Source organism: Ictidomys tridecemlineatus, chromosome 2, assembly GCF_052094955.1.
Source record: "Ictidomys tridecemlineatus isolate mIctTri1 chromosome 2, mIctTri1.hap1, whole genome shotgun sequence".
Taxonomy (NCBI): domain Eukaryota; kingdom Metazoa; phylum Chordata; class Mammalia; order Rodentia; family Sciuridae; genus Ictidomys; species Ictidomys tridecemlineatus.
Genome location: NC_135478.1, coordinates 70,734,926 through 70,755,499, shown reverse-complemented (window position 1 = coordinate 70,755,499; position 20,574 = coordinate 70,734,926). Strand labels below are relative to the sequence as shown.

General features: G+C 43.4%; 2 protein-coding genes and 1 pseudogene across 12 annotated transcripts in view; 1 reads left to right on the top strand and 2 right to left on the bottom strand.

Annotated features, from left to right (window-relative positions):
- The window catches only part of Txnrd2 (thioredoxin reductase 2), a 69,868-nt gene extending 61,848 nt beyond the window's left edge, over positions 1-8,020 (bottom strand). For 4 of the 8 annotated variants that reach the window (XM_078038755.1, XM_078038756.1, XM_005334547.5 and 1 more), the window contains exons 1-2: positions 7,887-8,020; positions 3,847-3,915 (exon numbers count right to left, since the gene is read on the bottom strand). In XM_078038755.1, coding sequence (XP_077894881.1) covers positions 3,847-3,915; positions 7,887-7,989 — 172 coding nt within the window. In that variant the 5' untranslated portion in view covers positions 7,990-8,020. Of the gene's footprint in view, positions 1-3,846; positions 3,916-5,463; positions 5,577-7,886 lie in introns of those variants that run through there. The other 4 variants (XM_013362489.4, XM_040291067.2, XM_078038754.1 and 1 more) reach the window with 4 other exon arrangements.
- Positions 7,946-20,574, top strand: part of Comt (catechol-O-methyltransferase) — a 36,989-nt gene continuing 24,360 nt past the window's right edge. Inside the window, exon 1 of one of the 4 annotated variants that reach the window (XM_040291078.2) lies at positions 7,946-8,079. The gene's annotated coding sequence lies outside the window, so the exon portion shown is untranslated. The remainder of the gene's footprint in view (positions 8,080-20,574) is intronic. The other 3 variants (XM_005334546.4, XM_040291080.2, XM_078038757.1) reach the window with 3 other exon arrangements.
- Positions 16,469-17,887, bottom strand: LOC101975530 (inhibitor of growth protein 1 pseudogene; annotated as a pseudogene).

Here is a 20,574-nt window from a genome sequence, read left to right as displayed (position 1 = left end):
ATCGATCTCTGCTGGTCTTATAGAAGTGGTCCCATAGAAGCAATTACAATTTATAAAATCGTAAACCAGAAAATATACACATGTAGATTTAGCTAGGTTGTGCTAACAAGAACTTTGTTACAATTTTAGTTTCCTTGGTGACAGCTCCAGGGCAGAGGGTAATTTCTCCAGTTTACATTCTTAGCATGAAGAAACTCTGGATGCAGAAAATCAGTCACCAGGAAGTTGAGAAGCAAAAAGTACTTTGGGGCTTTTAATTTCAAAGAGACTTTGTTATAATTTCTCACTGGAAATAGTACAAGTGAAAAGAGAAAAGGGCAAAATCTTTAAAATACTAAAGAAAAAAACTGTCTACTTGAATTCTATTCCCCAAGAAAACGTCTTTTAAAAATTAAAGGCAAACTAGGAGTGGTAATGGAACACATCTATAATCCCAGCCACTCGGGAGGCTGAGGCAAGATCAAGTTGAGGTTAGTCTCAGCAACTTAGTGAGGCCCTGTTTCAAAATAAAAATAAAAAGGACTGGAGATGTACCTCACTGGTAGAACACTTGGTTAGCATGTGCAAGGCCCTGGGTTCAATTCCCTGTACTGGGGGGAAAAAAAAAAAAGCTAAAAGAACCTATTACCACTAGAACCATGTTGTGAGAATTGTTCAAGGACATCTTTAAGGTAGAAGAAAAATGAAGGGCTTGGTGGTAGACACCAGTAATACCAGCTACCCAGGATGCTACAGTAGGAGGATTGCAATTTGAGGCCAGCCTTGGCAACTTAGCAAGATCTTGTCTCAAAATAAAAATAAACTTATTAAAACAGCTGGGGATATAACTCAGTGGTAGTGCTCCTGGGTTCAATCTCTAGTATTGAGAAAAAAAAAGGGTAGAAGAAAAATGATAATAGGTAAAAAAATATCTCTATACAAAGAAATGAAGAACACTAGAAATGGGAAATACATGGGTAAGTATGTAAGGTTTTTCTCTTATTATCTTACTTATCAAACTTTCGCAGTGTTGAGGATTGAACCCAGGGCCTTCTATGTTAAGGAAGTGTTCCTTCTTCCTTCATTCCTCTCTATAACTCAGACCCCTTAGTTTGGTTCCTGTTTGTTCTGTTTTCAGAATTTCTAAGAAACATAGGCTAACTCTTAAATTCTGGAGAACAGTTAGAAATGCTTTGAAAGTAGGACTCGTTGGTCAAATTAATGGCTTAGATAAACTCAGAAGATACCAGAAATGATTTTGAATGTATAAAAACTTGAACCTGTAAGAGTATTCACAGCCACAATTAAAAAGGCAAGTAATCAGGGCTGAGGGTGTAGCTCAATAGGAGAGCACTTGCCTAGCATGTGTGAGGCAGTGGGTTCGATCCTCAGCAATGCATAAAAATGAATAAATAAAATAAAGGTATTGTGTCCATCTACAACCCCAAAATAAATAAAGGCAAGTTATCAAAAATTTTCTTGGTTACATCTGGAGTCTACAGATCCAGACAGAGAAGAAAAACTTGGAGATATGAGCATATGTATTGTGTGGGTGTGTGTGTATGTGGGGGGGGTGTGTGTGAAACAATTCATTTTAAAAAACAGGCAAAGATTTTGAATAGACATTCATCAAAAAAATTTCTAATAAGCATAAGAAAAGATGCTCAATAATGCTAATTATTAGAGAAATGTAAATCAACCACAATGAAATACCATTCATACCTACTTAAGATGACAGATAACAAAGAATTAGTGAGGATATGGAGAAGGTGGAACCTGGTACATTGATGATGGCATTGTAAATGATACCAGTCACTTTGGAAGACAGACAATTCCTCAAAAGATTAAACATAGAGTTCTCATATGACCTAGATGTTACTATTATGACTCCACTCCTAGGTAAATACCAAAGAGAAACAGAAACATATGTCCCACAAAAACTTACATATAGGGACTGGGGCTCTAGCTCAGTGGTAGAATGCTTGCCTTCCACGTGTGAGGCACTGGGTTCAATTCTCAGCACCACATACAAATAAATAAAAAGATATTGTGTCTATCTACAACTAAAAAAAATTTTAAAAAGAAACCAACATATAGATGTTCACAGCAGCATTGCTCAAAATAGCTGAAAAGAGGGTTTAAATGACTCAATGTCAGTCACCTAACAAATGCATAGACAAAATATGATCTATCTGTACAATGGAATATTAACCACCACAAGAAGGATCCAAAAGCTGTACCATGGATGAACACAGAAGACAACATGCTAAGAAAAAGGAACAATGACAAAAGACCATGTATGATCCCATTCCAAAACAGGCAAATCCACAGAGACAGGAAGTAGCTGAGTGAGGGTGCCAGGAGCAAGGAGAAGAGGGAATGTATAATGGGTACAGAGTATTTCAGGGTAGGGAGATGAAAATGTCCTAAAGTTGATTGTGGTGCTAGTTGAACAATTCTGCAAATATAGTAAAAAAAAAAAACACTGAATAATGTACACAGAATGAGTAAATCACATGGTATGTGACATATTTCAAAACTGTTATATAAAAAAGGGGTAAGTCCAGCAAAAGATGTGAAAGATTTGTATAGTGAAAACTGCAAAATACTGATGAGAGAAATGAAAAAAAAATATCTAAATTAGAGATATATCATGACTCAATTCGTCCAATTTTGGCATTTACCCAAGAGAATTTTAAACATACATCCCCAGAAACATACATACAAATGTTTACAGCAGCACCATATGCAATAGCCAAAACCAACAAACAAAAACAAAAATGACCATCTGCAGGTGATCAAATTCTTGCAGGTGGTATACTGTTCACCAATAAACAAGAACAAACTGTACATACATGTAGCAACAGGGATGAGTCTCAAAATAAAGATGCAAAGTGAAAGTAGTCAGAAGAGTAAGAGCATATATAACGTGATTCCATCTATATAAAACTTTAGAAAATGCAAACTAGGCCGGGCACAGTGGCTCAGCTCTGGAGGCTGAGGCAGGAGGATAGTGAATTCAAAGCCAGCCTCAGCAAAAGCAAGGCACTAAGCAACTCAGTGAGACCCTGTCTCTAAATAAAATACAAAATAGGGCTGGGAATGTGGCTCATCAGTCCAGTGTCCCTGAATTTAATCTCTGGTACCAAAAAAAAAAAAAAGAAAGAAAGAAAAGCAAGAAGAGAGGAGGCAGGAAGGGATCACCAATTAGACTGCAAGGTTCCTATAGAAGTTCAATGAGTCCCAGTGAACTGCACTACTAGATTATCAGTGAACTGAAAGGTAAGGTCTCTGGATGTATCATCCACCATGTCTTTACTGAGCACCTACTGAGTACCAGACCTAGGTCCAGACATGATTTGCAGAGGCAACTGTGGTCTCTTTGGGAAGGCAAAGCACTAAGAACAAGGACAGAGGAGCTAGTGACAGGGATTATACAGTGGGAGTGTGCAGTTCTAAGTATAGCCATCTCAGCAAAGACTGAAGAGAGATGAGTGAGACTCCCAGCTAACCTGGTGGGCAAACAACAGACCAACAAATCAAGCTGCCAGGGCAAGAAGGACATAAGCACTTCTGGAAGGATGTGCAGAACAGTAAGGAGGCAGGGCAGTGGGGGTGGGTAGCTGCTGAAATTGGATGGATGAGGTCAGATCCTGTGAGGCCCAAGGACCTCCACTTTGAGTAAAGACTGTGCTCAGACTTCAAGTACTGCTGTGACTGCCATGAATGGCAGACACCACACTATGCCATGGTGGGAAGCAGGGCATAACTAGGGGGTTGCTTGGGTGACCAAGCAGGTAAGCTGTACTCTACTTGTGGATACTGAGGCCCACGTCCACAATGCCACCTCTCCAGGGACATACATACCTTCTTTGGCACAAGCCAAGCCACCAGATCCCCCACCAATCACCAGGAGATCATAGTCCTGTTGTCCTGCTGAGGAAAGAATGAGGTGAGAAGTAAAGAAACCAGAACCAGAAGAGCCCCTGTGATTTCCAAAGGGCAAAAAGCTCTGTTTAAACATGGTGCCGCATTTATTTTATCAGGATGGGAGATTCCATATTAGGATGGAAAATTCCATCCTGTGGCAGTTTGGGCTGAAAACACATCAGCATCATGAATCAGAGCAGAAAGTGACTCCATACATGTCTTCCACACAAAGCCAGAATCTAAGCAAAGTGAGGCAAAGTTGGCAGCAGGTGTGCATGAACAGCTTTGCAGACCATTCTCCCTACCACACTACCACACACACCCTGGCAGCACTTCTCAGAATTTAACCTTCAGTGTTCTGAGCCAGACAGAACTAAAATATTTTCTGTGAGTTCATGTTCGTTCCAGTTGTAAAGGTGATCCTTTGTTAGAAGTTAGCAAAAAGAAAAAGTATAGCCCCCGCCAGATGGAAGTCGGTGAAAAAAAAAGGTGTTTCAGTGTGCCAGAATACAAAGTATAGGAGGAAAAGGACCCTGGACACCAGTAGAGCTGCCTGGACTCAGGCTTCTTCCCTAAGATCCCTTTTGGAAGCTCACACCATAGCTTACTCACAGCTCAGAGGGCTGCTCAGAGCCTTTCTGACCAGTCTGCTGTCCCACTCCTCCACTCTGCAAGCTGCTGTATGAAAGGCAGGCAAGTAACAGGTCATGGGTGAAGATGAAGGAAGGAGAGGGAAGAGTGCTTTAACCTGGGCCTGAAGTTGGGGATACCCAGCACCAGGCATCAGGCCACTCCATCGAGGAAGGAATAACAGAAAAGTATCAGGGTTAGGGCATGGTGAGGACTGGTACCAGGCCAGGATATAAACAAATAGTGCCTTCAGTACCTCTACAGACATGAGCCTGCCTGAAATGCCATCCTCTGGAGTTGGCCACTGTTTCCAAGTAAGGCCCAGGGGTCCCATGACCAAAGTGCCTGCCATCCAAGGCTGAGGCATCTTCCTCTACCAGCATCAAAATCTAGCATCTGTGGGGGAAAAGCTGTGTCTGTCTTTGCAGCCACTAGCCTTCTTGGTCTGGCAAAGATGAAGATGATATGCGGGGGCTTCCTTGCCCCTCAGGGTCTCTGGCTGTGCAAACAGGGCCTGTACTTTTATAGGAACACAGAACTGAAGGAGGCCTATGGCTTGCAACTGGCCTGCCCCACAACTAGACCCACTCAAGGTCCTGTCCAGCAGCCATTATTTGAACAAATGAACACAAAGGAGTCACAGCTAACTCAAGCAGCCATTATAAAGCACACCCAATTCCATGTTCAATTCAAGGACTCTGAAAAAGCCTGACAAGCTGTAAATTATTCTGATGGTTTAATATGAGCCAAAAGAACCAAAGACAACTGGTGGTAGAAGGGAAGACTACCACAGAGCTCCAGGAATCACAAAAATATGGGTCAGGGCCTCTCTCCTCTCCTGCTACTAGGGATGGGGTGGGAGCAGGGCAGAGGCTCAAGGGATTGAGGGTGGGAGAAGCAAGGCTTCGTCCTGGAGAGTCCTACCTTCCATTGCAAATACTTGTCCTTCCTGTAACCAGAGCGGGTTGTCCAGAGTTGTCCTGCCCCAAAGCCCTCTGCCTGCCCTCTGCCTGCCTGCTATCAGCCAGCAAACAGGACTGGCTGCTTGTGAAATGTGGACTTATCTTGGGCCCTTTGCTATCTCCCTCTGCATACCTAGGAGTACTCTCAGCCTGATTAATACTTGGAAAAAGGTCCTGCAGTAGAGCAGTTTGCAAGTGCAAGATATCTCCAAGTATTTGGGAGGCTCTGAGTAGCCTGTTGAGAGCAAGCACTCCAAAGGTGGATGAGGTGGGACTGGGCACAGCAGGTATTACTTGATGGGAAAACTAACATCCTGGCCTTCATCCACTTGAGCGGGTCACAACCTCCCTGCCCACAGGGCTTGGCACCAGAACCTGTCTTTGCCTCATCTCTACCTTCTTACCATATTATTCTTTAATTTTTCTGACCCTTTCTGGATCCAATGCCTGGTACAGGGCCAGCAAAGAACAGGAGCCCAGTGAGTATGGCAAAGACCAAATGAGTGGTGCAAAGTTCTAACAAGGGTAAGAAGACCTGCAAAATGGTTGTGTACCTGAAGGTGGGCTGGCTACCCCTAAGGGAGTCACCTCCAGGAGGAGATTCCTGTAAAACTATTCTTCTTGCTTCAAGCTCTTTTCTGTTAGCAGGTGTTAGGGTGACAGATGACTCCAGCAGTGCTGTCATTCTAGTTCCCATTCAGGAGTTATATCAGTTATAATAGCTGATATAACTCAAAAGGGAAGATGTTTCTTCTCTGAAAGGAGAAGCTGTCAGGCTGAAATGGAGGATACTCAAAATTGGACTCTGGAATCATCGTTAAGGGAGTTGGCACTTTCTCCAGGGCCTAGATTATGACTCCAGAAGGTCCTGGGGTCTTCCACTTACTGCCAGCACTCCCTGGGTTCCAGAACAGAATCCTCAGGGCAGCAGTGCCTCTTGCCCAGCTAAAAATGAAATGCCTGGCCCCAAAGCCACAGTTACCCACCAGCCTGAAGGCCCTGGATGTGTGACCACAAGCACTGCTCCTGTTAATGCGCTAATGGATCTTTTAATGCCACTAAATAGGGTAATAGCTTCACTGATATGGGTGCATTTAATCCATATGAATGTTCCTACCTGACATATGCAATAAGAAGGCTCCAAAAGATAGCCCTTTCCAAAGTCTCAGGGTTAGCAAAGGTAACCCATAAGAGCAGACTTAGGTTCCTCTAGGTTTTCACCTCAGGATGTGGTGACTACCTCCTGGGGCTCTGTAGGGCCACCTTCAGCTCCAAGGCATCCCAAGGTTCCAACATTAACAGCTCTGCCCATTCATATATGCAGTCAGCAGCAATCCCTCCTGAATCAACTACTGGCTGAGTGCCAGCCACTCTGTTTCCCAGGCAGCCATTTTTGTGAAGATGCCATGGTGTGTCCTTACTCACAGCCCTCCATACTCACTTCCATGGGGGGAGAGTTGAGCTCTGTCACTAGAGTCCAGGGAATAGCTCTGGGGCAATGGTGGTGGGGTGGTTACTGTGCAGGTTCATGCATGGGACTGGCCTCACCATCCCAGATGTGGTGGCACTGTTGCCAGTTCTGTAGGGTGCAGTGTGAACTGTTCTGAGTGACTTGCCCATCCTCTGCACACAGATTATTTAGTGTGGTGATGAGTTCTTTAAAGTCTATACCAAATTGTCTGACTTTAGCCTTCAGTGCTTTTTCAGCTTGGATGGGGCAGGACAGCTGCAAGATAACTTGAGTCCTAATAAAGATCCAGACTTCTGGCCATTTAAAGTTAATGATTATTGTCCTAATTTGGTCAATGAGGCTCAGTCCTTCCCTAACACAGATTCCCATTGGGTCCCCAGAACCCATTGGTCTTAGCTTCCCCTCATTCATTCCCTACCATAGCTGAGGAGGTGCTCATAGTGTGGCCTGTGGAGTGCCAGATGACCCCAAAAAGGGGACATCATCCTAGTCAGAACTACAGTTAATTTTGAGCTGGAGTGGCGGCGAGTGGGGGTGGGGAGAGACAGCTTCTGGAGGTAGCAGGGGCAGCCAGTACTGGATGATCTCCGCAAGCCCACCAACCTGTTTCCCCATCTGAGGAGGCTACCTGGCTAGAAGCAGGTCGGACTCCTGTTCTGTGGTACTCCCAGTCGTGCGCCAACACCCCCACTGAACAATCTCGGTACGGATACCCCGTCCTCCAACCCGGGAGTACTTTCCTATGGATACATGCCCTATCCATGGTCAGCATGGGCACGCCCGCCCCCACAAGGACACCCCCCACGTCGACACCTACGCACTACACCGCGTACCAGGCCACTCGGACACCCCCACGTGGGCACCCCCGCCCCCAGCCGCAGGGATTCGGTCGCTCCCTAGGTCGCCCACCCTACCTGCCACGCCCCGAGCCGCACCCCGCACCCCTCCCGCTAAGGCCTGCGTCCGCCACCGGAAGCGCCGGCCCGGGCCCCGCAGAACCGCCGCCATCGCAGCCATCGTGTCGGGACCTCTCAGTTGCCGGGGCTGCCCTCCGCGCTGCCTGCGCCCAGCGCGTCCGGCAGTCCAGGGAGCGCGGTCTTGAGCGAGGTGAGTAAGCTGGTGAGCCAAGGGATGGGCTTATGGGTGGGGTATTTGGCCGGCGGTGAAGAGGTTGGAGAGTCTCTGGACCTGGGTTGGTGATTCCAACCTGAGCTGGGGAATTTGGGCCAGAGTGTAGGAATCTGCCCTTGGGCCTGGGTCTGCGTACCTGGGTTGGAAGATGTATTTAAAGTGGGGAGTTTTGGAAGGATGAGGAATTTGGATAGCCGTTAGGGGTTCTGATCTTCTGTGAAGGTCTCTGGACAGGGTCTGGGCACCAGACTCTGTGTGTGTGTGTGTGTGTGTGTGTGTGTGTAGTGGGGAGGTGGTTATTTGAAGATCTGTGCTGGAGTTGGCCTCCAGACAGGGGTAGGAAATCTGTTCTTCTACCACGGGTGGGGATCAAGACTTACAGACTGAAAGGGTAGGCCTATCCCAGGAGCATGGCTTGACCTGGTGAGGATGTGGCAAACCCAGGACCCTACCCATTGGAGGATCCCACTTGGTCCTTAGATAAGGATCAGACTCTCAGATCAGAGAGTTTTAGGGACCCAGGAAGAGTACAATGAGCTTCTCAATAGGTTCCCCCTTGGAGTCCTTGGGGAACCCTCCACTAAATGGCCTTTCCATGCAAGTGAGTGGCTTCCTGACCTGGAAGGGGGACCCATCAGAGTCCAGGACCCCCCAAGGCTGAGCTGTGTGTTATTGCAGGAGGCTCGCCACACCTGCCTTGCTAGCAGATCAGCATTTCAGATTTTTCCAGCCAGAGATTTTGGTGCCCTACTGCATTTGTTAAACATGGTTCTCCATGCCTCAGTACTTGCTGCTTCCTGGAGGGACTCTGGGGGACCCTGCAAGGGTCAATGAGGAGGACAGCATATCACAGAGAAATACAACTCGACACTAGTTGATGTGGCAAAAACAAATTTTACTCAGGAACTAGTAATAGCAGGAGAAAGAGTTGAGCTCCATTCTGATTTGTGCAGAGGTGACTGAGTGTTTCACAGGGGTATGGGGGAATAAAGAGTGCAGTAGGGTCAAGGAAGTAAGCATTTACAAAAATCAGGGAAGGAGGGTGGGTTCCTGGGAAGGCCAAATGGGTTTGCTGCGGGGCCCTTGAATTTTGCTGCATTCTTGAATTTTCTTAGGCATTTTGAGGGGGTTAGGGCTATCCTAGGGATGCAGTCATGAGCTATTAGAAACTTAGTATTTAGAAGGAGCCTTAATGGTTGGAGTTTGGACAGAGAGGATCTTTTTTTTTTCCAAGAGAGAGGAGAGAGAGAGAGAGAGAGAGAGAGAGAGAGAGAGAGAGAGAGAGAGAGATTTTTTAATATTTATTTTTTAGTTATTGGTGGACACACATCTTTGTTTGTATGTGGTGTTGAGGATTGAACCCGGGCCGCACGCATGCCAGGCGAGCACGCTACCGCTTGAGCCACATCCCCATCCCTGGACAGAGAGGATCTTGTCAGTGTTCTTGTTCAAGAGACATTCTTCTTCCCTAATAATAGAAGTCCATTTTCTGTTCCATAGCCTTTTGTTTGTGAAGGACTAGCTGAACTAGGATGAAGATATTTGCTGTATGGTGTAAGTGATCAGGTATTTAATGAGAGGCATTTCTGTGAAAATAGGAAAATAAAGGTTAATGGTTGGAGTTGACCTCTAAACCCAGCTATTTTTTGGGGGGGGGTATCAGGAATTGAACTGAAGGGCGCTTAACCACTGAGCCACATCCCCAGCCCTGTTTTATTTTATTTTTTTTATTTTGAGACAATGTCTCACTAAGTTATTTAGGGCCTCATTGGGTTGCTGAGTCTGGCTTTGAACTTACCATTCTTCTGCCTTAGCCTCCTAAATTGCTGGGATTACAGGTGTGTGCCTAATCCCAGTTTTTGAGACTAGCAGGCAGTAATTTCTGAGTGTCTGACTCTTAAGTATCTTTAAAAAAAATTTTTTTTTACTTGTTTGATGGACCTTTATTTAATTAATTTATTTATATACAGTGCTGAGAATTGAACACAGTGCCTCACATGCTAGGCAAGTGCTGTACCGCTGAGTCACAACTCCAGTGCCTCTTAACTTTCTTTTAAGTAGTAGAATGAGGACAGCAGTAGCAACTTCATGGATTGCCCAGATTTTGAAGTCCGAATGTGTGTGGTGAAGGCATAGACATCAATGTCAGCATTGTAGTTATTTTTTGGAGCAGAGTATGAAACTTGTAGGAGTTGGAGAGGACTTCGTGGCTCAGGTGGCAGCAGCTGTAGGCATGATGGTTGCACATAGACTATTTAGTGTGGGATGAGTTCTTTGTAGTCTATATCAAATTGTCTGGCTTTAGCCTGCAGTGCTTTTTCAGATTCTGATAGGGTAGGACAGCCAGCTCCAGTCCCAGTAAAGATTCAGACTGTCAGGTTTTGTTCTCAGTGACACCAAGTCAGAATGGAAGAAGAAAAGTCGAAAACAACATTTTGCTCTATAGCCAAATATTGAAGGAAAGTGTATCTGTGTTGAGAACCACAGCCAAGACAGAATGAGGCCTGGCATATTGCCAGAGGGCATGGTTGAAAGGTGAAGCCAGCAAACCATTGAGATGATGATTTGAGTTAAGCTGTATATAATTGCTGTGATGCTGGATTGATTGAGTTGTATATGGACCCTGCTCTGGGAATTGGCGGCTCTGGGAATCTGCCTCGATCACCCACTACTTTGGAGTTCCCTGGCAGTTCTCGTGGGGGTTGGGAGAGATTGGACGGAGCCTGGTGGAGGGAGTGCGTTCCTGTGTGGTGTGTGCAGTGCTAGTGAGAGTTGGGGAATAAAGAGTTGCTGTTTGAATCTACAAGGCTTTGTGGCGTTATTTGTGCCCAGCCAGACTGTGGCATATCTGAGTATTTAAGGGCTGGCAAAATGAATAAGAAATCAAGGTCCAACCCAATTTATAGGTAGATCATAAAAAAAAATCAGAATCTAATAATCCATAAAGGTATATTATACTTCTCCATCAAAACATAAAAATAGCTGGGCGCAGTGGCCCACACCCGCAATCCCAGTGGCTTGAGAGGCTGAAGCAGGAAGATCACAAGTTCAAAGCCATTCTCAGTAACAGCCATTCTCAGTAACAGGCACTAGGCAACTCATCAGACCCTGTCTCTTGGGGCTAGGGATGTGGCTCAAGCGGTAACATGCCCGCCTGGCATGCACGGGGCGCTGGGTTCGATCCTCAGCACCACATAAAAATAAAATAAAGATGTTGTGTCCACCGAAAACTGAAAAATAAATATTAAAAAATTCTCTCTCTCTCTCTTAAAAAAAAAAAAAAAAAAGACCCTGTCTCTAAATAAAATACAAAGTAGGGTTGGGGAGATGTCTCAGTGTTTGAGTACCCCTGAGTTCAATCCCTGGTAAACCAACTTAAGAATAACCTCTTTTTAAAAATTTTTAATTAATTAATTTATTTTAATTAAGTATATATGACAGCAGAATGCATTTTGATTCATTGTACATAATTGCAACACAAATTTTTATTTCTCCGGTTGTACATGATGAAGTGTCACACCATATGTACCTAGGGTAATGATGTCCAACTCATTCTACCATCTTTCCTGCTCTCATGCCCTCTCCCCTTTGCCAAATCACAGTTCCTCCATTTCTCCCCCACTCCCCACAATTATGGATCAGCATCCACTTATCAGATGCTACCTTTGGTTTTTTGGGATTGGCTTACTTCGCTTAGCATGATATTCTCCAACTCTATCCATTTACCTGCAAATGCCATAATTTTATTCTCTTTTAATGCTAAGTAATATTCCACTCTTTCTTTGTCCATTCATTTATTGAAAGGCATCTAGGTTGGTTCTATAGTTTAGCTATTGTGAATTGAGCTGCTGTAAACATTGATGTGGCTGCATTATTATAGTATACTGATTTTAAGTCCTTTGGGTATAGACTGAGGAGTGGGGTAGCTGGGTCAAATAGTGGTCCCATTCCAAGTTTTCTATGGAATCTCCATACTACTTTCCAGATTGGTTGCACCAATTTGCAGTCCCACCAGTAATATATGAGTGTGCCTTTTCCCCCACATCCTTGTCAACATTTATTGTTGTTTGTATTCTTGATAACTGCCATTCTGACTGGTGTGAGAGGAAATCTTAGAATAGGTTTGATTTGCATTTCTTTAATTATTAGAGATGTTGAACAAAAAATAACCTCTTTTTGAGCAAAGATAATGAAAGCACTTTTTTTTTTCCTGTGCTGGGGATTGAACTCAGATCCTTGAGCATGCTAGACAAGTGCTCTACCACTGAGCTAAGCCCCCATCCCAGAGAAAGGCTGTGTGTGTGTGTGTGTGTGTGTGTGTGTGTGTGTGTGTGTTTGCTGATGGTGAAGATTCACAGCCTCATGCATGCTAATCATGCACTTTTCTGCTGAGCTACACCTCCAGTCCCTATACCTAATTTTTGTTTTGACCCCAAGTATCATGACCCCATGAGATTCTCAGCTGGAATTCTGGAGACCCTGTCCCAGCCCAGTGGCATGGTCTCAAAGTGATACCATCAGAAGCCTGTGCCTCAGAGTTGCCTTCAGAGGCCTTTCTGTGGTATTGGAGATGAAGCACTTTGGCCTGTAATTGATTGCAAGAGCTTTTAAGAAAGCATCAGAGTAAAACAGCTATTTGTGATGATTAAAGACTGAACATGAGGTGATTAAAGGTTTAATAAGAGTTCTTTACAAAATAATGCAAAATTGTTTTTGTGACCCCCCCCAACTTTTAAAATAATGATTATAATTATGAATGTGTGACTGCTAACATTATATGAAGACATATAATGGGCATTGACAAATTACTAGGGACTTCACCCAATTTCTGAAGTCCTTAAATTAACTTTTACCTATACAAATATAACTTGAGAAAGGTTAAACAGAATTTTTTTTTTCCTTTTTCAGTGCTAAGGATTTAACTCATGGCCTCATAAACTTTACCACTGAGCTATATCCTCAGCCCTAACTTAGTTACCTATTTAATTGAAATGACATTGAAATCATTGAGATTATTGTGACACGGATGGACAGTATAGCTCAGTTGTAGAGCTTGGCTGACTTAAACTGAAGCAGGGAATTCCATCTGCCATACCAGTAAAATAATTAAAATAAATTAAAATAATTAAAGATAAAAGTAAATATAAGCAATAACTGAAAGATTAACTCTTTTAACTTGAGAAGACGAAATTTTAGATAACCAGGATACAATAATGATTGCATGAAACCCAGGAACTTATTTTGATATGATAAAGAATCCTTATTATATTCTAAGCATTTTGTTGAAAAAGTATCGAAAACAGAGATGGTGGTGCCTACCTATAATCCTAGAGATTTAGGAGACTGAGACAGGAGGGTCTCAAGTTTGAGGCCAGCCTCAGCAAATTGGCATAGGCCCTGTCTCAAAAACAAAACAAAAAGGGCTAGGGATTTAGCTCAAAAAAAGTGCCCCTAGGTTCAATCTCAGTACCAAAAAAACAAAAACAAAAATACAGGGCTGGAGTGCATAGCGCTTGCCTACCGTGCATGAGGCACTGGGTTCGTTCGATCCTCAACACCACATTAAAAAAAAATAAACAAATAAAATAAAGGCATTCTGTCCATCTACAACTACAAAAAAATAAAAATTAAAAAAAAAAATTGTAGGTGCTAGGGGCTGAGGTGAATAGGGGTGTAGTTTAGGATAGAACACTTGGCTAGCATGTTTAAGGCCCAGGGTTTAATCCATAGCATGGTTTAAAAAAAAAAAAAATGCAGGGAATGTTTTGTTTTGTTTTGGTACTGGGGATTGAACCCAGAGGCACTTAGCTGCTGAACTACATGCCCAGCCCTTTAAAATTTTTGAGATAGGGTCTCACTAAATTGCTGAGGCTATCCTGGAACTTGTGATTCTCCTGTCTTGGCCTCCTGAGTTTCTGGGTTACAGGCATGTGCTACCACACCCAACAACTTTGTTTTATGTATTTATTTTAAGATTTTTTTTTTTTAAAGATTGAGACAATCTTTATTTATTTTTATGTGGTGCTGAGGCTCGAACCCAGGGCCTCACATTTGTGAGGCAAGCGCTTTACCATTGAGCTATAACCCCAGCCCCAACTTTGTTGTTTATTTATTTTTTTAATTTTAAAAATTAATTAAAAAACAAAAGACCAAGTTAAAAAAAAGATAAAAGATAAAAAGAGATCAAGTTACTCTGCAGTTGAAACACAGACAGAAGAAAGGTTAACACTTTTGAAAAGGACACTGTGAAACTGAGCACTCAGCATAAATTCACCATGTCTAAAATGACTGCACACTTAAAACATGCAGAGAAGAAATAAAAGTGTACCCAGTAACAGGAGAAAAATCAGGCAATGGAAAAAGACACATATGGCAAAGAAAATGGAATTAATAGACAAGGACATTAAGAGAGCTTGCTCAATACCTTTAGGTATTTAAGAGAAAATAACCATAGTAAGAATTAGAAAGAAAATAAGAAAAAGAATATATCAAATAAAGAACAGGGATGACTCATTGGATAGGTTTAAAACAAAATAGACCTTGTAGACATTTACTTAAACTTGCAACTTTGTTGTTTTAACAGAGAGAAAAACAAACTCTAGTTTTTACATCAGTACACTGTTGATAGTAAAACTCATTTAAAAAAACTTTATATATAAATCCCCTTAATCCTAGCCTGCTTTGAGCTTGAAACATAAAATCCTTTTTCTGCAAACCTACAACTTTCTGTATCTATTCAGGATTTTTCCTATAATTTCCCTCTTTCTTATTTTACTTTTAGACAAAATTTTTTTCTTCCCTGTAACAAAAACACATTCTACATTCTTGGCATACTTTTCATGTAAAAACACATCCTGTTTTCCACCAATATTTGCACATTTGTTTGCCTTTGCTTTTTTTTTACACTATGTTTTTATATCTTTATTTTATTTATTTATTTTTATGTGGCACTGAGAATTAAACCTAGTGCCTCACAAGTGCTAGGCAAGTGCTCTGTTACTGAGCTACAACCACACCTCTGTTCCTAGTAGTTTTGTCAGTGTGTGTGTGTGTGTGTGTGTGTGTGTGTGTGTGTTTATATATAATTTATTTTTTTCAGTGATGGTCTGTTGAGGTCCTGGGAATAAAACCCAGGACCTCACATATGCCAGGCAAGCACTCTGCCAATGAACTACCCCCATCCCATAATTTTTAACCATTAGTAACTTATACCTTACAGAGAAATCTAGGAAGTAGACTATTGTGAATGTATTATATACAAGTATCAGTAGTAGATTAGAACATTTTATGAATAAGAGACTGAAAACACAGTTCTTATCCCCAGTAATTAGGACAAGGTTTTGAGAAAAAAGGAAAAAGAAGTTTTGTTGGTTTGCTAGCAAATAAGAAGGCAGCAGACTCCTGTCTTGGAGGTTATTGCAGTTCTGTCAGGGGGAGTAGAGGGCTTTTAAACAGGGGATACATAGGCTAAATTCCAGGTGTGCATATCAGCAGTTGTAATTCACATCCATATGTAGCCTTGAGAGATAGCCATTTCTTACATCCATTGGTACGACCTCCCTAGTCTCCATTTCTTCATTCCTGTGGTCAGTGAGCCAGAAGAAGTACAGATAACTTGGCCTAGGATAGAAGGAATGTTAATCTTGCTTCCCCTGAAGTTAGGAGGAAGAGGAAGGGGAAAAAAAAAAGTCAGTTTTAAAATAAGCCACCATGGTCAAACATGTTACATGAAAGGGACTGCTGTTACAAATAAATGATCTTATATAACATCTAGAGGCATTGCTTTTTATAGTATAACTTTTTGTAGTCATAGTACTGGGAATTAAACCCAGGAGTGCTGTCACTGATCTATACCCCCAGTCCTTTTATTTTGAGATAAATTCTCTCAGAGTTGCCAAGATTAGCTTCAAATTTATATTCCTCCTGCCTCGGCCTCCTCAGTAGCTAGGATAATATGTGTGCATTACTGTGTCTGGTTGTCTAGGCACTTTTTTTTTTTTTTTCCGGTGCTGGGGATTGAATCCAGAGCCTTGTGCATGTGAGGCAAGCACTCTACCAACTGAGCTATATCCCCAGTTCCAGCATTTTTTTTTTAATGCAGAAAGCACATTAGTTCTTCTTGAGCTTATTAATAGACCCAAATATCTAACTCCTCTGTATCATGTAACAAGAAACTAGGGCTGGGAGTGGAGCTCAGTGGTAGAATGTTTGCCTAGTGTGTTCAAAGCCCTGGTTTCCATAGAGGAGAAAAAGCCAAAAGCATATACCTAGGCTTAATAATGTTTCAGCACTTTTTCTCCTCCTCCTCCTCCTCCTCCTCCTCCTCCTCCTCCTCCTCCTCCTCCTCCTCTCATGTAAGTGTTCAATTGAAACCTATATTTGTAGTTCCTAAAATGCTGATCCATAGACCACTGTCTTCTTACACACATATACCAGTGAGAACAAAAGGTGGAGAGAGTCACTGCCATCCCTGTGAAGGGAACGGTGCCTTCTCCAACATTCCTTGAAAATACACATTTGACAATCCTCACACCTCAGCACAGGTGGCAATGTAATAAATACACTAGCTGGTTCTGTGTTTTCCAGTACTAGTGAATGTCCACAAACTGCCTTTTATAGGCTCTCTCTTTTTTGGACTTCTCCAAGGCTTTGTCCATTGTTTTCTCATTTTCCCCCAACACTTGGGACAGTAGTACTTGCCCTTTGGTTTATGATTGAGTCCCACGTATGAGAAGTGGAACCATCCCATGGGGCACTCGTCATTGTCGCAACCTATCATTTCTCCATAGGAGACCTGATTGCACAGACAGGTACGTGGGCTCATTTGGGTCGATGGGAAGGTCTGCAGGGGATGCTTCCCTCTCTGCTTTGGCCTTAGAGCGTTTTTTCTTCTTTGAGGTCTTTGCTTTCTTCTCCTTGGGTGTTCCTGAGGTGATGTCATGGGTGATGTCATCATGGCCATGATTATTAGATGCATTTTCTCGATTCTTATTGTTGCGCTGCCTCTGGGACGTTTGTTATTTGGCTTTTCTGCCTTCGTGATTGTCTCATTCTTTGACTTATCTTGGCCAGCTTTCCCGCTGTTGCCAGTGGTGTCATTGATTTCCTGATGTGTTTCAAAGAGTTCCACATGATATCCACTTGTCTTGTCCGGTTCTCCACCAGCTCCACCATCTGACTCACAATCTGAATCTTCACATCGCCCAATTCCTGGCTCCAAATCAGGGCTCTCTGGATGCAGTGTAACACTCAGCATTTCTGGGCACCATCTGTCCCTCATTTAACATTCGTCCAATTCCTTCAGGATTTCAAGCACAGGCTGTCAAGGAGGTTAGACTTGCAACAAGTTTTAAAGGAAAGGCTTGGTTTAGTGTCCTGGGGCTCTGGCGACACCTCAACACCCACGTGGGCTGGCTGCAGAGACAGATACAGGAGGGCAGGGTGGCGCTAGGCGGTGTACGGCGTGCACGTTATGCGGAGGGTGTGGTGGCGCCGTAAGTTCTACCATCAGGCGTAGATGACAGCTTTCCTGGGTGACACAGACAGAATCCCAGAACTCGAGGCCCTAAGACCCCAAACTCGCTGTGGCTGCCTCTTGCTTCAGGTTCCTGAAACCCCTGGGTCGGGCAGGCTTGTCGCCTCTCAGGCACCATCCTCAAAGCCGGATCCCCAGGAACACACCCCACCCGTCACTTGTGATTCTGGGTCACGCGCGCCGCACCCTTGGCTCTGCAGAGGCAGCGCAAGCCACAGGGACTGGGCAAACGGCCAGACCCAGCTCCAAGGAGCCGGTGGCAGCCATTGCACCGTGCCCAGAAGTGCTTTTTCTTCTTTTAAAAATTATTTAGGGGGCTGGGGATGTGGCTCAGGCGGTAGGTAGCACACTCGCCTGGCATGTGTGCAGCCCGGGTTCGATCCTCAGCACCACATACAAACAAAGATGTTGTGTCCGCCGAGAACTGAAAAATAAATATTACAATTAAAAAAAAATTATTTAGGGCTGAGTGCAATGGCACATGCCTGTAATCCCAGTGACTTGGGAGGCTGAGGCAGGAAGATTGTAAGTTCAAGGCCATCCTCAGCAGTTTAGTGATACCCTGTCTCAAAATTTAAAAAAACAAAAAGGGCTTGGGGTGTAGCACAGTAGCTCAGTGGAAGAATGTCCCTGGGTTCAATCTCTAGTACCACCAATAAATAAATAAATAAAAGAAATTATTTAGGCAATGGAGGTATAACTCAGTAGTGGAGCAAGTGCTTAGCCTGCAGGAAGCTCTGGATTAATTCCCAGCACCAAAATGTATGAATTATGATATGTCAAGAGCATTGTAACGTTTTTGAGCAACCAATAAAAAAAAATTCCCAGCACCAAATAAAAAAGAAAGAAATTAGCTATTCAATGAGTATCTATTATGTAACTATTTTAGTATAATGCTAAGTTTATAAGTTATAAAAAAGATTTTGGAAACTTTTAGGCAGATATAAAACACAATTTACAAAACATGAAATCAAGAATTTATGTGAAAAATTGTTCTCTCTCCTCCATTTTATATTTTTATTTTGACTTTTTTTGTGGGGGGAGGCATAATAAGTGTTGAACTTAGATGTGCTTTGCCACTGAGCTGCATCCCCTGCCACAGTCTGGCTGGGCACAATTCAGGAGCCACTTGTCAAAAGAAACGAACTTTATTTTTAGAACACATGCCAAACCACCAGAGCTCTCCAGGAAAACCTTCAGAGCCCAACTGCCACCACAGGCTTCCAACAAGCCTCTCCACTTCCCCCACTCCTTCTGCTCTTGAGGCCCATTGGCTGGGTCGCATGGGCGGAGCCAAAAAAGTCCCCCAATGAGTAGCTCCTTGGTCTGAAAGGGCGGGGAAACAACCCAATGAGCATCACCGTAGAGGAGCCAATCAGTTGGCAGCTAGAAGTTTGCTGGGGCCCCTGTAAGCCAATCATAAGCTGGCAGCTGGAAGTTTTCTGGGGCCCCTTGGGCTGTGGCTCTCAACAATCCCCAAACTTTTTTATTTTTTATTTTGAGACAGGGTCTCACTAAGTTGCTGAGGCTGGCCTCGAACTTGGGATTCTCTTGCTTTAGCTTCCCAAGTCACTGAGATTATAGGCATGTGCCTCTGTGCCTGGTCATATGTTTCTGACAGATGGAATAAATTAGGGGTTATCTGCTTAATGTGAGGCTAAAGCCTTCCACCAGTATTTATAGAGAAAAACTTTCTTTGCCCTGATATATAACCTTATGGAAGCCATGGTCTAAATATCTATTTCTAATTAGTTTTTCAATTTTGTTTTTTTGGTGCTAGGGATTGAACCCAGGCATGCTAAGCATGCAATCTACTACTGAATTACACCTCTACCCTTCCAGGGAGTGTTTTTTCTTGTTCAGCTTCAAGTGGTTGCTTTTGGGGAACCCTGTGTTCCTTGAGAGTCACTGTTGGAGAAAGGGGCCTAAAGTTTCAGGGAGTATCCAGAGTTGAGGAACTGGAATGGGAAATGAAAGATTAGAACAGAGAGGTACAAGAGATGGGGGCTTGAAAAAGGATATATCAAATGATGTAAGGAAGCCAAAAGGAAGATAGAAGGTGGTAGGAGGAGGAAGGAGAGAGCTGGGGATGTAGTTCCGTGGTAGAGCATGAATGAGACCCTTGGTTCAATTCCCAACCACTCCCTCTGAAAAAGAGGAACAGGAGGAGCAGGGTTAACAGAAAGGAGGAGACAGTTAGGGGAGATCTTGTTTCCCCAAAAGCCATTGATGTTCCAGATTAACCTTGGTAGTGATGTCAGCAAGAAGAAGAGAGATTATTTCTGGTAGTTTTATTTTTTATTTTCATATATTGATTAGAAGTAGTGACAGAACATACAGAGGCTCAAGTAGGAGTGTTTAGTCAGCCAGGAAGTTCCCATGGGAGGAGTAGTAAGAAATGCTTCCAAGGATGGGGGAGGGAGGATCTTCCAGCCCTGGGTAAATTAGCACTTGAAACCAAGAGCATTTTCAGCCCCAGTGCTTAGCAAAAAGTAGTTGCAGAAGTGGCGCACACCTGTAATCCCAGCGGTTTGGGAGACTGAGGCAGGAGAATTGCAAATCCAAGGCCAGCCTCAGTAATTTGGCAGGGCCATAAACGACTTAGTGAGACCCTGTCTTAAAATAAAAAATGCTGGGGGTGTGGCTAAGTGGTAATGTGCCCCTGGGTTCAATCCTTGGTACCAAAATAAATTAATAAGAAGGGCAGTTGTTCTCAGCCATATGGCATCAGACATTTGTTTGGCACCTTGGACTAGGAGGGGGACCTCACCATGGACTGCCCAATTGAGCAAGCAAACCTGAGGTGGCACATAAGTTTTTGAGCATGCTCTGACAGTCCAGTGGTCCTGATCTAGATCAGAGTCCTGATTCTGGTTGAAGAGGTAAGGACAGAAAGTATTTGGTGACTACTAATGGTAGGGGAAAGAGCTAGGCTT